Raw genomic sequence first — 16,376 nt, forward strand, 5'->3', positions numbered from 1 at the left:
TTATTGGTATATTCTTTTAGATCAGCCAATAGCAGCGAGCGCTCACAGATCTGCTCCACACAATAGTCAAGTCTGCTGAACGCGACCAATGTTGCTGTTCTTTATATATAGAACTCTACCCACAAAGTATCACTGTATCCTTGTTATTTACTGAATATTAGACAAGAGTGACATGACACCCGGGGAGCAATCGAGTGAAAATCTGAACATGGCCCTAGAGGTTCTGTAGATACAACATATTTCATAACCTCAATAGTAGTAAACTTCTATACGATCAATATTTTAATTTGTAAGACAAAACGACGCTTTTTTCTGCTAAATTCTAAATAAGTATATATAAAGTATATAAATAAGTATAGTTCCATCGATTTTTGAACTGACGTCGTTAAACTGAATAATTACCTTAAACATTGCACAGGAATTGATATAGCTCTTGTCATTTATTTGGTATCTGATATTTAAAAAAATGTTGCACGAAATCTTATTGTCACTTTGGGGATGTTCGACTAACGTATCGCAGATAATAAAAACAGATGTAAGTATACGTATCTTAATCAATGAGGAGTATTATAAGATTTAAGGCTCCTGTTGAATGTGTTCACTCATCACTACTGTCTCAGATGATAGAAGAGGCGCGAAAATCTGCAATAAAAATTTTTGCAAAATATAATATAAAAACGTATTGTACGCAAGAGCATGCACGCACGCACAGAATAAAATAAAATTTAAAATTGATAAAACCGATTTGTAAAATATAAATATTAATAAAATAAAAAAAATTTTTTGTTTTATTAATAGATAATCATATATCTAATAAAATGAATTATGCATATATATATATATATATATATAACAAAATAAATTATATATTTATAGACAATATGACAAACTATCAAAAATTATATAATATTAGGTGTACAAATTAGTTCGGTCCATTTTTTGTGTTCAAAAATGCATTTTTTTCAAAACAAAATGAATGAACAGATTAATTAAAGTATCGTCCATCGCTGGCTAGTAATTTTTCCCATCTCTCAGGTAATTTTCGAATTATCCATCTCGAAAAAATGACTCGTCTTTGGAGGCGATCATCTTTTGGAATACGGACCGAACTAATTTGTACTCCCAATAATATATAAAAATATTTAATTTTGGCAATAGCAACAGTTGAGTGAACAAGAATCTTAAATATTATCTGTATATGCTTCTCAATCTCTCTTTTAGTCCATAGATCTTGACAAGTATTTACATCCTGGAGAACAGGCGCTACTTAATAAAATATTAGATTTTGTAAACAAGTATAACATCATACGAAATTTTATATACACAAGCAGCAAGAATACAAAAGGTTTGATAAAAAATTTGATGAAATGTATTTTATGTAATTGACATTATTATCTCATGTTCAATTTAACTGTTTTGTGTTTTATAGAATATGTAACTCCTGGTCTTTATATACGAGCTCTTTTGGATGGAATGGATCAAGCACTAGAACCATTTCGTAAAGAAATAATTGAGTTGGAAACTACAGTCTTAAATGACAATTATACTCCACTGTCGTTAATTCTTTGCAACATTGAAAAATATACTGGTCTATTTTCTGTATTACATTCTATCATTCGTGAGGTTATTATTTATTTTTGTAAAAAAGATATTTTAAATTAGTTGGTTTTGATATGATTGATAATTATTTTTTTTTTTAGATCAATGTATTTTCTTCATTCCAATTGTGTCATATCTGCTATTTCATAAATGCAGAATATTTTTTTGTGCGGGGTGTTTTTAATTTTAGGGAGTTATATGATACACATTTATATATCTAAATTTTAAATAAACTTGTTTTTTTGTTATAACTTTATACTATTCTGCTTGTCTCAATGAATAATAAATCTATATTGCAGATGATTCTAAATGTATTAATTATGTGCAAAATAATAATTTAAAGTTTAAAGTATTCTTGTGATTAAATGTATATCGAATCCAACAACTATTACTATGAAATATTATAATTTATTTGCAGACACAGAAAGATATCAACTGATTTTTTATTTCAGATTCGTACACAGAAATTCCACGGTTGTAAATTGTTGCAATGTTTACATCAACATATGCATACTGGCATACCCGAGATCAACATCGCTCTAGAATTGTAAGATTTATAATGAAATTGGACACTCTTTGCCTTATGATTTTTGCTTTATGATGCTCTTTTTTAGGATGGCCCATTCTGTTCATATTGTTTTTTATAAGCATTTAACAAGCTGGCTCTTGTATGGGCGTCTAGAAGATCCTCACAAGGAATTTTTTATACAAAAAATATCAGATTACGAGAAAACTTTGATGGATGAAGACAGGAAGACCAACATTGATGCACGTGAATCAATAAATGACAAAGAGATTAATGTTGATATGTGGGATTACAATGTACAGATGAACATGCTTCCATCTTACATCAAGCCATCGTTGGCAAATAAAATCTTGACCATTGGTCAGACCGTCATAATGTTCGGAAATGATCCCAGACAGAAAAAAGGTAAAAAGATTATAATTTTTAATTGTCTAAAACAGAAACTACCTTATTATACAGGTTGTTTCTTTTAACTTGAAATAATCAAGAATATTTGAAATAATCAAGAAAAAACACATATAAATAAATAATACATCCATATGCAATAATTATAAAAAGCTAAATATCTTTAGATTTTAGCATAATCTCCAAAACAGAAAATTGCATATGGGGCGATAAAGAGTATAAGTACTTCAGGAAACTTCAGAATCTCCAAGCAAAGTCAGTTTTCAATATCGTCGAATTCGATCGCACGATCAATGAATTGAAACAGTGTGTGACCGAACTTTTGTGGCATGTTGCCGTTGAAGAGGCACAGCTGATGCAACAACTCAGGCTCGTAAAAGAGTTCTACTTAATGGGACGCGGTGATCTTTTCTTAGAATTAATCAAGCTTACGACGCACATTCTGAACAAAGCACCAACAAATCATACATCCCGAGATATTAATCTTGCGTTTCAAATGGCACTGAGAAAGATACACCTAAACGATGAAAGCGCTATCGACAGCTTTAATTTCGTGGTGCCTGCACTACCTTCTGAGAATGAGGACGCCAACACAGATGCCATTGATCTCTTTGATAATGAAAAACAAGATCCTAATGGTACATATTTGTGTTGCAAGATTTTTCTAAAATATTCAAAGACAAAATGAACAATTTTTTTTTCATTTTAGAGAAACGTGGATGGGGTATGATCACATTGAAGTACAAAGTTGTTTGGCCACTGCATTTGTTGTTTAATCCAGTGGCGTTAAACGATTACAATACATTGTTTCGCTTCCTGTTGAGAGTTAAAAAGACTCAGATAGAATTGTGGAATCTCTGGAGTGAACACATGCATCACAAAGACATGTAAAAATATATTTATATTTATTATAACATAATTAACATTTTTGTTATTCATAATTACTATAACAGAATGTATATTTGCAGTGATATCGGTGTGATTCAATTACGAAATAATTTAATTTTTATCGTCGATAACTTGCAATATTATTTGCAAGTGGATGTGATGGAAAGTCAATATACTATAATGGAAGCGCATATGAAGAATACACGAAATTTTGAAGATATACAAAAGGCACATTCGATGTTTCTAGCCAACGTTATGTCACAAACTTTTTTACTAGGCAATGGAACAGGAAAAAAAAATCCCGTAAATTTCATAGAATTATTTATAAAATTAAATTTTTATACATTCTTTAATTGATTATGAATTCTGTTTTGTTCTTGGTATTCATGAATATTTTTAACAGGTGAATAAGCTGATACATCTTTTGTTACGATTGTGCGACGATTTCATCTTACAAGCATCCATGTGGGAAGTCGGTAATTTGCTTTTAACCGAAAAAGAAGAGCTCAAAACATTATGCGAAACACTTGATAGCGTAATGGTTTGGTTAACAAAAACATTGAATAGAGTACGTGCACAACCTAGTGGCGAACACTTGGCTCGATTGCTATTGAGATTAGATTTCAATAGATGGTTCAGTAAAAAGACAAAGGGATAAAAGAAAATCATATGATTAATTATAAATATATATATATATCGCTGTATACTATTAAAATAGAATACAATATTGTTTTTCTTGTAAAAATTATTTATGCATAAATAAACGTTCTATATAACATATGGACAATACAATATATATATATATATATATATATAACAAAGAATATTTCAAGAAATACTTGGTCATCGTTATCAAATGATGCATAAAAAATAAATTACATATTATGAAGCTAGATGGAGTTGCAAATTAATGTATCACTATTTTGTAATATATTTAACAGATTTCCAAGTGGTTTTAAGTGACACGTCTATTTCAGTCATGATTAATCTCAGTATAGAAATTGCTTAAATCTTTTTCCTTGCCACTTTCATAAATAACACCATGTCTGAAATACATAAAAATATTGAATTTAAATGATAATTTCGCTCTACTGGTATTTTTATAAGCTGCTGGCAACAGTAAAACATAATTTAGAAATTCGAATAATAAATAAGAAATGTCAACCATACTGTCTTAAAAAATATTTGTATAATTAACATGAAATACTCACTAAAAAATACAATCAGAACGAAAGCTATCATAAGCCATACCCAGCACTTCCATTTTGAGTTAGTGTGTTCTTCTAACTTCAAGGATTCCTTCTTTAATTTAACAGCATTTACATCAGTCAATTTGTCAGACATTTCCAGCATGCCAATATCCTTTTTTATAATAGCACTAGCCGCTAATGCATGTTCCTTCATAGTACTGGTCATAGAAAGCATATTCTCAGCGATCTTCTCCTGAATATTACGATTATACTTCAAAATAGCGTCCAGATCTTCATCCTTGATACTAGAGCTTGATAATCTCTGTCGTACACCATCCTTATTTGCGTCTGTGACACATAACAAGATTTAATATCGAGATTATATATAAAAATCTATTTTAGTTTCATAATTAACAGGTTCCATGCTTCATGGATCATCAGTGATGCACAATAGATTTTTTATTCAGGCTAAGCTATGTTCAGATTTCCATCTGGCAAGTGCTATCTAAATATCATTTTTATCCTTGTTGTCCAGTCACTGAATGTTAAACAAGGATAAAATGACACTTAAGTAGTACTCAAATGGAATCTGAATACATCCTTGTTAATTTTAATTATAAAAGTACTCAAATGGAATCTGAATACATCCTTGTGAAATTTTAATTATAAAAAGAAAGAACATAGTTATAAACTAATTTTTTATATATAATACATATACATAATTATGATATATGATACATATTAGTATATCAGGCCTTCCTTTTTATAATAATTTTTATAAAACTGACCGATATCGTATATATATAACTTACCTTTGTTACTGTGAAATAATTCCGCCCGTAATTCCCGATTATATTTAGCGACAGTCTTTTGATGTATTTGTGTTGTGATACTTGTACTGGCAGAATTGTTAGTGGACACTAAATTTTTCGATAACAATTGTGCAGCAACCACTCTCTCCACTGGATTTGATAATTTCGTTGCATTTATGACTCCTTTTAGAAAATTTATCCGTTTAATGTAGTCCATCATGATGTCCTTGGATGGTTTACTATAAATTCAATCTTTTAATACTGCATAAACATTTTTAATATTGTGAATATAACAATTACACACACATGCACACACACATAATTTTCAAAATATGCAGCTTGTCTTGGACTTTGCACAAAAGCAGTTAAAAATAAACTCCCAAAGTTATTTCAAGATGAAAATTTAAATCTTGAGGCTTTCATACAGTTTTATATAAGAAAAATTAAAAATTGACCAATAAAATTACTTTATTCTTAACTGCTCACAAAAAAAAACAAATGTCACTCACCTTCTTACAAAGGCAATACAAGTAAACAATCCAATCATTGAAATTCATTTCTATGTAAGTATAATACGGTACGAATAAACTTATCATTTACATTTCATGTGATATCTTTGACAGTTCGATGTGTATCACTTTTTTGTTTTGATGACACTCGAGACTTATTTTGTTATTATCAAAATATTTACACACACATAACATCCTTACTTAATAACTTATATATAAACACATTAAAATTAACAAACAGTTGCAAAAATAATCTGTGCAGAAGGTTGTTATATCAATATCAAGAATGAATGATGCTTAGGGACACCTTTATTAAATAATGAATCTAAATATATGAATTTTTTGGATAATTTCAATGACCAACTTTAAAGATTTCTTGTTTAAAAAAAATTATTACAATTTCAACATTTTCATTTCAAAATAATATGTAGGCTTAATCTTTAACTCTTAATATCAATATTATTATTATTACATTATTATTGTCCAACAGTTTATTTAATATATATTATACCTGTGCAACAGATATTGTTAAGTTACGGAATACACTTACAGAAGAGTCTGCTATTAATTATTGTAAAATTTGAGGATATGTAAAGTTTAGAACATTTTGTATGTTTAATGTGACCAGATACTTTCTTTTAAATAAATTAAAAAAATTTTTTTCTAAAGTGAGAACTTTATTTAGCAGGGAGAGAAAAAATATATAATGTAATGTAAAGAAAATATAAAAATTAAAATTAAATTAAAATAACAAAACTATAATAACAGCAATCTACTTTTTTTTAAATAATGCAATTATTTATATTTATTATATCAAATTATCTGCTTTTATAAAGAAGATAAATCCTTAAGAAATATATAAAATTCTCGACAACTAAAATAAAAATTAATTTTTGTTATCAATATTGCTTATTTTAAAATACAAACTCAAAATTGAATTTCTTTGTTGTCTATACTTTGTTTATTGCAGAAAAACTCATTCTACTGCTGTACTACTTCTTAGAAACAATACATATTATATTTTATAGTTTCTCAAGATTTATAAAATATTTTTTAACAGAATATTTCTATTACTTTTTGCTAAACTCAAAATACTTAACATGTTTGATAGGACAGAGGAATAAGCATTCCACAGAAACGAAACTATCCTATCAAAATCATCTGGAACATCTGGTCACATTATGTATACATACTGTATATATAACACAAAATATTAATAATAAATAATGCATACTATATTCTATAAAACTTACTTAGGTAAAGTTTGCAGTTTGTTCATCATGTCATCCAGAGAAAGTATATACTGAAATAAAGAATTTACACAAGCAAAACTCGTATAATTTACAAATATTTATTGTGTAACATAAATATTATGTATGTGTAAATCTTATATATATGCTATTATAGATTATAATGAATAAATTCCTATATTATTTTTAAAAAATCAGTTACAAAAATTAATCAACCTTTGTATATAAACATATGTTAATTCACATAAATGTTATAATAAATACTGTAATTATATATTGCAATTATTCCAATGTTATTTTTTACTTTATGTAATTGCATGAAGTTGTTCTTGTAATAGAACATTATTATTTAAAGTATATTAAATGAATAAATGAAAACATGTCAGAACATAGAAATTAGAAATAGCTCGCGCACTTTTTCGAGCTTCCAGTCATTGTGCGGATCATCCTTTGCTATTAATTCGCAGCGTGTTAGAAGTCGTTTGACGTTGATTTCCAATCTGGTTATTTGAATCATTTCGCATATATTTGATTTAATGGACAAAGAAACTTCGTACTCTACAATGCTCCGTTCAATCAGGTTCAACATATGTCATATAGTACAATGTTGCCAACTCGCTGATGGCTACCCTGAGCAACTAAAGGTAAATTTAAAAGGAAACCTAAAGGTCCATTCACATGCAACCGTCTAGCAGTGGAAGCAGCAACCAATGGTCGCGTTCAGCGGACTCGACAGTTGAGTGAGCGCTCGCTATTATTGTATTCTTTTAGATCATCCAATTATAATTTTAGATCTGGAAGAATACACCAATAATAGCGAGCGCTCACTCAATTGTTGAGTCCGCTGAATGCGCCCATTTGAGCGAGTTCACGAAAGCCTTTGCGCAGCAGCCAGTTACGTCATATTCGTACAATCTCGGTTACACTCGGATCACTTTGGCCAGAGAGAAACCTGAGAGAGGACATAACGACCTAAAACCTGTAACCACAAAATACTGCCGAGGCGAGTTCACGAAAGCCTTTGCGCAGCAGCCAGTACGTCATATTCGTACAACCTCGGTTACACTCGGATCACTTTGGCCAGAGAGAAACCTGAGAGAGGACATAACGACATAAAACCTGTAACCACAAAATACTGCCGCGCACTACTGCCCACTGCAAAAGTGGATGTGAACTACATGCCAGATCCACTATTCTGAGGATAACGCATATACTTTTCAAGACTGATGGTAAGTAGATATTCGCGGTTCGTATAATCGTATTCGCGCTACATAAAATGTGGATCAGAATAAATATTCCTCCCTGCAACTACATATATGTATGCTTACTTCCATGCGCGTGATGTTTATTATTAAGCTTAAAAGTATTAACATTAAAGATGTATGTGTAATATACATCTTTAATGTTAATACTTTTAAGCTTAATAATAAACATCACGCGCATGGAAGTAAGCATACATATATGTAGTTGCAGGGAGGAATATTTATTCTGATCCACATTTTATGTAGCGCGAATACGATTATACGAACCGCGAATATCTACTTACCATCAGTCTTGAAAAGTATATGCGTTATCCTCAGAATAGTGGATCTGGCATGTAGTTCACATCCACTTTTGCAGTGGACAGTAGTGCGCGGCAGTATTTTGTGGTTACAGGTTTTAGGTCGTTATGTCCTCTCTCAGGTTTCTCTCTGCTTTGGCTGACTAAAATATGGCTACACGCCACATTGTGGAAATTCTGTTTTTTCGCAAAAACAGTTATTGTTTAAAATTTTGGCTACAATGAGTGTTTGTGTAATGAAAGGATGCAAAAATAGTTACCGAAAGAATGCGTAGTTCGTTACCGAAGGATGCAAAAATATCTATCATAATTTACTTCATTTTTATAATCATTTAGATCTGCCGCGCAATGATGACGTAGCCTGGCTGTAATTCTTATTGGTTGTTTGGCATTAAGGTACTTTTTCATGCACAGCACGCTGCAGCAGCAATTCGTACCTTAGAACATATAGTACTATATGTTCTAAATTCGTTACTATTGGTTAAGAATTTTATGTAAGCTAGATGACGTACTTCCGGCGCAAATACATTTTGCCGCAGTTCGTTGAAGTTGAACCGAACAAGCAGCAAGCGGCAAAATCGAGAAAGCGTACAATATGTCCGTCGTTTCATTATAAAAATATTATTTATTGCAATAAATATTAGGAAATTAAACGAAAAATGGCTTCGGATAAGGTACGGATACATGTTTGTAAATTAGATCATTTTATACTTTACCACAAATTTGAAAAAGTAAAGTGTAAAGTATAAAATGATCTAATTTACAAACATTCGTACCTTATCCGAAGCCATTCTTCGTTAATTTTCCTAATATTTATTGCAATAAATAATATTGCCTCGATTTTGCCGCTTGCTGTTCGTTCGGTTCAACTTCAACGTACTGCGGCAAAATGTATTTTGCGCCGGAAGTGCGTCATCTAGCTTACATAAAATTCTTAACCAATAGTAACGAATTGCTGCTGCAGCGTGCTGCGCATGAAAAAGCACCTTTACGATGCGCAAGAGCATACCCTTGTATTTACATGGGCGAGGCCAAAAAAGCAGAAAGAAGCATGATGAAAGAAGGAAAGGAGGAAGGAGGAAGTCATTTTGAATCGTCGATCAACAGTTAAACAGCAGCCTCGCATGTCGTCCATTGCAGCGTAGTGCAGTAGTAACAAAAAAAATAGCAGCGATAATATCGTCGTCATCAGTCATCATGGGTAAACGAAATAGCGAGGATTTGGATCAGGATGCACAGGAACGGATGCTTAAGGAGGACAGCACTGCGAAGATCGCAATTGAGAAAGATGAGAAGACCACCGAGGTGAGAATCTTTTTCGTTCCGAAATTTTTCCTCCAACCCAATATGTAAAGAAAAAAATATATTGAAAACGCAAAAGTAAAAATTTAATTTTTCTTTCTATAATTGTTCTAAAAGTTCTAAAAGAAAATAATATTTGAATATCTAAAATCGGACAAATATTAAATGTATTTATTGTTAGTAGTCTGTTAACTTAACTGTCATTTGTATGCTCTGTAAGTTATAATGAGTTACCTAAAATATTTTTTATAAAGCACAATTGTTCCATGATTTCATCATATTTTCCCAGATGCACTTTGATAATTTTTGGAAGAAAATTAGAGAAGATGGAAAAATAAAACTTAAATTTATAAAATCAAAGTCAATTTTTAAAAATTAAATCTTGTTTTGTATGCCGAGTTGAAAACTCATAAACAATTCTAAAATCAAATTCTAAAAACAGAGTTGGATTTTCTTCATGGATCTAACAGATTTCCTAAACTGAATAATCAGTAATTTTAATGATTAATATCTTGATTCATGAGGCAGAGTGATACTTCTTTCTGTAAGATTTTTTCTTTTCATACAAACATTTGTCGAATCAGCCCAATTTAATTAATATTGAAGTAGACGGGGATGTTTTAAATAATTATCCTTTTCTCTGTTTCTTTTATTTTGCATATCATATATGTATGTAATAAGCTATAATAAGTAACTGATCCCAGCATAGCGTATCACAGTGTCAGCCTCTTAAAGCAAGGTTGTGGTCCTAGACTTACAGTCAATAAATCTGGATCTACAATAGATACTTTAAGCTTTAATAAGAAATTGACCAATTACAGTCGAATGCAAGAAGAATAATTGATTGTGATTGGTCCATTCCTTATAGCTTAAAAATCTATTGTAGATCTGGGCTAAGAGTTAAAGAATAAACCACCATCGTTTCTATCCTCATCTTTTTATCTCATCTTTTATAATCCCAATGTAAGTATTATAGCTGAAATATCTGACTCTGTGGATTCTGTTTGTGATCTGTGTAAAGAGTTGTGCGATTAATAACCTCTCTGAGAAGTTTTAGGTCCTGTGCACAATGGAAGAAATATTAGGAATAGGAATAGATATTATGATTTCAACTTATCAGGAACTATGTATTCCGATATAATTGGTTTCTGATAGATTAAAATCTTAATATCTATTCCTATTCCTAATATTTTTTCCATTGTACACAGGGCCTTACTCAAGATGTTTTACCATTAAAATGTTGTGACACAGACTGAAAGTTTAAATACCTTTTAGAAAAGATCAAGGCTTGCATGTTTTACTTATGATTAATTTTTTTAAAGCCTTATTTATGTGAGATATATATTAATATATTTTCTTTCTTTAAGGGCAATAATTTTTAGGGATTTTAAACAACGCGAATAACAAATATTTATTATTATATATATTGTTATTCATTATATTGAATACATTAAGGATCAACTGTTTATTTCGAAAATATATTACCATATTAATATGATATTTATTAATTATTATCAATTCTTTTTCTGATGTATTTGTAATTGTATTATAATTTTTTTTATTTTATGTTTAAATTATTTCATAATAATATATATTATATATGTATATATATGTTTCTCTGATAGGTAAAATTTATCTCAGAGAATGGTGACGCCAAAATTGATATTGAGATGGTAAAAACAGTGCTTTCTGGAATGGGAAAGGAAGAATTGATGAAATTTGCAAATGATCCATTCTGGGTAAAATTGAGATGGGCCTTGTTTATTATCTTTTGGCTGATATGGGCAGCTATGTTAGCTGGTGCCATAGCCATCATTGTAATGGCGCCAAAGTGTTCTGCTCCTGAACCGAAAAAGCTGTGGGAGGAGAGCGTGATTATTGAGTTAGATGCCTCAGATGTTTTTAACAGTGACTTGACAGAATTGGAACATAAACTGAATAATTTGAAAAACCAACATATCAAAGCTATCTCTCTCTCATCTTTGATGAAGGAAAATGCAAACGGTATGTGCACACTTAAATGCTACATATATTTATAATATCTTCCTTGAATATATTATACTAACTGTAATTTTAATTATATTAATGTTTTTATTTTTTTTTATGGTAGGAGAGGTCATAGATTTTAAGGCCATCAAATCGGAATTCGGAAACATCAGTGATTTGGAAAATGTCATTAAGATAGCAAAGGAAAAAGATCAACAGATCTTTTTGGAGATAGATCCCAACCATTCCTCCGTTGATCATCCATGGTTTAAACAATCTGTAAAAAGGGAGGATCCATTCACGTCTTATTATGTTTGGGCTGATGGAATAACCAGCTCCAATAGTGGAAAAGAAAGGCGAAGTCCTCCGAATAATTGGGTTAGTCATGCTTCTTTCTGACAAATAATTCTCTGATATAGAAAGAGAACGACTTATATTAACTTAAAATATGCTTTTGCAGTTAAGTGTATATGGTGAATCCGCATGGGAATGGAACGAAGAAAGAGGCCAATATTATCTTCATCAATTTAATAAATCGCAACCTGACTTGAACTATAACAATCCAGCAGTGGTGACAGAATTTGGAGTAGGTTACTCGCATTCTATTTTTAATCGATCGATTTAATAAGCCTTAATTTATATCTTATGTCTTATTTATTTTGAAGGATATCTTGACTCATTGGCTTAAATTAGGCATTAGTGGTTTTCGTTTGGCAAATACGCAATATCTAACGGAAAATCCGGATCTGCATGACGAATCCAGGAGTATTTTTCCAGTAGAACCAAACAATTACCAGTCGCTGGTACACATTTATACACGTGATCGTTCGGAGAATGCTGCAGTGTTGTCAAAATGGCAAGAGATTGTTCGCAATGAAACCAATGGCAAAGGGTATGTTTGCTTAATTTTGTAATTAGATGTGTCCTCAATATTTACTAACGTGATACGTTATTTACAGATTATTTGCGTTACAAGATGACATCCGTGCAGATGTTCTGCAAGTTTATAACGAAAAGACAACGATTGATCTACCACAGAATTCACATTTTCTCACTACTGCTAATGCGAGCATAAATGCGACGGATTTGCGTAAAAGCATATCACAATGGCTTACAGTTACGTCATGGCCTGCGTGGAACGTAAGTACAAGATTAATTTTATCATGTAATTTTAAAGATATTTGTGATATATATAATATTATATATTATATAATATATAATATTATATATATCACTTTTATTATCTAATTTCAACTTGCATTAAGTATACATATATGCGTATATATACAGGCTGTTGAGAAGTAATGAATAATTCTGTCGCATAGGGGTAGAATGGATTAAACTAGAAGAAATAATTTTATTGCGGCGTGAAACTTTGTAAAAAAATTAAGTAATAAAATGTACAAACTATTTTTGTCTATAAAATAGTTTTTTAAGGTCCCTGAATAGTCGTCGCGGCCATGTTGGAATTGTGATATCAAAAGCAAGAAACGACATGTTAATTCTCTTTTAGAAAGATACACTTCCCAACGCCCCCGCTATTTTTTTAACTTCTCTGAAAAATACGATTTGTCAAACTCTGCAAAATAGGCTTCTGTTTCGACGAATCTCTTTCGTGCTTGTAAAATTCACTGAATAAAAAATACAGTCATTAAAAATCCAGCAAAACCTTTAAACCATTAAACCGTACAAGACTTCAGTTTTTAGTTGTATATTCATATTATGAAAGATATTTTTTTAATATTAAGTCTTTAATTTTGTAAATATGCGTGTGTATCCATTGCAGGTGAATGGCAAACAGCTTTCCTTGAGACAACGCATGCCTGAAAAGGTTGCTGACAGTATCGTGTTAATGACAATGTTATTACCGGGTACACCAATTCTTCGAATGAATGATGTCATGTCTGCGAAGGATGCTTTTGCGACCTTGTCAAGTGCCCGAAGCAGTCTAACATTCCTTCACGGAAATACGACGCTTAGAATAGTAAACGAAACAGTCTTCGTATATACAAGGTAAATAACTTTTCTATAAATTTAACAATTTATTAAAAAATTGATACGGTAATTATTAATAAAGTCAAGAATTTACATATATTTTAATCAAAATTAAATACGAATGACTAAAAGTTAAATATTATATTCGCGACTTCTAAAAGCGTTGTGGGCAATAAAATAGTGTATATACTGTATATTATTAACTATTGACTGGAACATTGAAAATTAATCGTTTAAACGTTATTTCTTGATCTTTTTCTTATTTGATTTATACATACGAAAGAACAAAATTTATACACAAAATGAATGAAGGAAATGGGTTTTAATTGGATAAGTGAATTCATCTTCATGTAATATAAATGTAATACATAATACAATTGACTTATGTTGAGTTACCTTTATGGCTCAGACACAGTGAAAGAATTAATAAGAAACAAAAAAAGATACTTTAGCATTTTTGACGTTTAATAGACGTTGAATGAACCTAAAAATATGAGTTAAAGTGCTTTGCGCACATAATATTATAAATATAATAGATTAATCAAAGAATATTTTCCTTGTTCCACGCTTCTCTGTATGTGACACAGGAGTTGGTGAGTCCACGCGGTATTAATATATCGCGATTACATTTTATTTAGTTAAAAACTTGACTGTAAGAATATAATAAAATTAAATAGCTATACACTACCGATAACAAGTTTAAAACTATCCGGATAGCACACAAAAATTGAAGGTGTAATATATACGATGTGTGACACTTCATATAAATATTTTTTTTATAACTTGAGTCACAAGGCAGTTATTGTTACTAAAGTCGATTTTAGACTTCTGCCAATTAACAGTCGACTATTCGGTTGATTTTGTTCGATATGGATAATCTTAAACTTTTACGATAGTTATAGCCATTAATTGGTTTTATTATGTTTTTACAATCAAGTTTTTATAGCAAAGTGCAATCGCAATACGTTTGTATCGCGTAATACTAAAGACAAAAAACATAGGTCATAAGATATTGTCTTGAGGTTATAAGTTAGCCATTCTGCTGAGGCCCTAAGGACTATTGTAATCAAACTTTTTGTAGCAGTAACTATAAAGACGTAAACTTAAACTGATGAGCCAATTAGAATATTGCTTTAGATCTACGTGATCTAACGAAAACGGACGTAGCAGTAAATTTATCCATATGGCAAATTTCAACCGGTTCATAATAAATTATTATAAGTTTTTTTACATTGGCTCGATGCATATTCAAATTTACATATTCTTGACATATTTTGTTATGTTTGATCAAAATACGAAAATATATGTTGATAAATGTGTAAATTAAATTAATAGGCTAAAAAGCGGCAATCCTGGATATCTCGTAGTATATCAAACTGGAGAAGAATTAGCCACTATAAATTTATCCGGAATACCGCGGATATCGGAGGAAATCAGCGTAGTCGCGCATAGTCCTAACTATGTTCAAAATACAGAAGCTATGAAGTAAGAGTCTTTACGATCTATAAAAATCTCTATGTTATTATTGTATCTGTGATTCAATAATTATTCCATTTTAATACTAAAACTTTATCGTTTTTGTAGGATGAAACTGCCATCGGATGCTGTACCCGTATCACCGAAAAGCACACTGATTTTAACATTTGTACCGAAAGAGGAATCATAATCTCTGAATTTAATTTATAATTGATTAAATCAATTCAAAAGATAATTCAAATTGTGAGAGCAGTCGGCTATATACGATTGCGGTTTGTTTCAATATACGAAACTGACGGAAATAATGGTTTATATAAAAAATTATATAAAAATAAATTTATTTAAATTAAAAAAAAAACGGTAATAAGAACTCAAGATATAAAAATATGTAAAAACTTCGTTTAAAATGGGTTGGATACTATTTTAAATCACTTTATTGATCTTGTGTATGTCATCAGAATAGTAGGTTCAGATCCTGGAACGAAAGCTAAAAGAAATTATGATTTGTTCAATATCACTGTTATTTTCTATTTATTATTACTTTCCTAGAATCATTTTTAAACTATATTATTATTTCTCTGTATCCTGTACAAATATATATAGAGATCAAATGTGTTTGTTCATAATCCAGAATACATAGTAAAATGAGCAGTTATTTTTTTTAATTTATGCAAAAGCTTGATTTGTCCGTATATTGAAACAAACTAATGTGAAAAAGATTTTACGTATATTATGTATACCTGTATGCAACCATATATTGTATAGCAAAAAGAATGATATCTTGATGTACGTATATATGTAATGAAATATATGCATACTGCATATGTAGCAAACATTGAATACAAAAATTAATTCTTTTAGGGACTCTCTACTGCCC

At 30.4% G+C, this 16,376-nt stretch overlaps 3 protein-coding genes across 5 annotated transcripts; 2 read left to right on the plus strand and 1 right to left on the minus strand.

Moving 5' to 3' along the window:
* The first annotated feature begins 371 nt into the window (after positions 1-371).
* Grip75 (gamma-tubulin complex component 4) lies at positions 372-4,091 on the plus strand. Its single transcript, XM_018550398.1, has 9 exons — positions 372-535; positions 1,222-1,345; positions 1,430-1,623; positions 2,052-2,146; positions 2,214-2,530; positions 2,698-3,168; positions 3,240-3,417; positions 3,499-3,721; positions 3,822-4,091. The coding sequence occupies exons 1-9, from the start codon at positions 467-469 to the stop codon at positions 4,074-4,076; spliced, it is 1,926 nt and encodes a 641-aa protein (XP_018405900.1). The 5' UTR covers positions 372-466; the 3' UTR covers positions 4,077-4,091.
* On the minus strand, positions 466-7,747 carry Use1 (Vesicle transport protein Use1). Of its 2 annotated transcripts, none has more exons than XM_018550402.1 (6): positions 7,595-7,747; positions 7,183-7,232; positions 5,421-5,659; positions 4,630-4,956; positions 4,298-4,464; positions 466-642 (listed from the first exon to the last, which is right to left on the minus strand). In XM_018550402.1, exons 1-5 carry the CDS (start codon positions 7,694-7,696, stop codon positions 4,424-4,426), a joined length of 759 nt encoding a protein of 252 aa, XP_018405904.1. In that variant the 5' UTR covers positions 7,697-7,747; the 3' UTR covers positions 466-642; positions 4,298-4,423. The 2 variants fall into 2 exon arrangements, with proteins under 2 accessions (XP_018405904.1, XP_018405903.1); XM_018550401.1 differs by having other exon boundaries at positions 4,670-4,956; positions 7,595-7,745.
* Positions 7,748-9,755: 2,008 nt separating this feature from the next.
* CD98hc (CD98 heavy chain) lies at positions 9,756-15,864 on the plus strand. Of its 2 annotated transcripts, XM_018550252.1 has the most exons (10): positions 9,756-10,045; positions 11,668-12,046; positions 12,153-12,406; positions 12,489-12,614; positions 12,694-12,920; positions 12,988-13,168; positions 13,815-14,041; positions 14,611-14,616; positions 15,359-15,508; positions 15,608-15,864. In XM_018550252.1, exons 1-10 carry the CDS (start codon positions 9,938-9,940, stop codon positions 15,687-15,689), a joined length of 1,740 nt encoding a protein of 579 aa, XP_018405754.1. In that variant the 5' UTR covers positions 9,756-9,937; the 3' UTR covers positions 15,690-15,864. The 2 variants fall into 2 exon arrangements, with proteins under 2 accessions (XP_018405754.1, XP_018405755.1); XM_018550253.1 differs by lacking the exon at positions 14,611-14,616.
* Positions 15,865-16,376: the final 512 nt, after the last annotated feature.

Source organism: Cyphomyrmex costatus, unplaced genomic scaffold (assembly GCF_001594065.2).
Source record: "Cyphomyrmex costatus isolate MS0001 unplaced genomic scaffold, Ccosl1.0 scaffold97, whole genome shotgun sequence".
NCBI classification, from domain to species: Eukaryota; Metazoa; Arthropoda; class Insecta; order Hymenoptera; family Formicidae; genus Cyphomyrmex; species Cyphomyrmex costatus.

What these genes read in the sequence shown, in the direction of transcription:
- Grip75 (XM_018550398.1), top strand. Translation starts at nt 467, where the DNA reads ATGTTGCACGAAATCTTATTGTCACTTTGGGGATGTTCGACTAACGTA. An exon ending in CGCAGATAATAAAAACAGAT is followed by an intron (nt 536 to 1,221) that starts GTAAGTATACGT and finishes TCTCTCTTTTAG; the next exon opens with TCCATAGATCTTGACAAGTA. An exon ending in TGATCCCAGACAGAAAAAAG is followed by an intron (nt 2,531 to 2,697) that starts GTAAAAAGATTA and finishes AAATATCTTTAG; the next exon opens with ATTTTAGCATAATCTCCAAA.
- Use1 (XM_018550402.1), bottom strand. Translation starts at nt 7,696, where the DNA reads ATGATTCAAATAACCAGATTGGAAATCAACGTCAAACGACTTCTAACA. An exon ending in AAACTGCAAACTTTACCTAA is followed by an intron (nt 5,660 to 7,182) that starts GTAAGTTTTATA and finishes TTGAATTTATAG; the next exon opens with TAAACCATCCAAGGACATCA. An exon ending in ATTATTTCACAGTAACAAAG is followed by an intron (nt 4,957 to 5,420) that starts GTAAGTTATATA and finishes TATGTGTCACAG; the next exon opens with ACGCAAATAAGGATGGTGTA.
- CD98hc (XM_018550252.1), top strand. Translation starts at nt 9,938, where the DNA reads ATGGGTAAACGAAATAGCGAGGATTTGGATCAGGATGCACAGGAACGG. An exon ending in GATGAAGGAAAATGCAAACG is followed by an intron (nt 12,047 to 12,152) that starts GTATGTGCACAC and finishes TTTTTATGGTAG; the next exon opens with GAGAGGTCATAGATTTTAAG. An exon ending in CAAAATACAGAAGCTATGAA is followed by an intron (nt 15,509 to 15,607) that starts GTAAGAGTCTTT and finishes TCGTTTTTGTAG; the next exon opens with GATGAAACTGCCATCGGATG.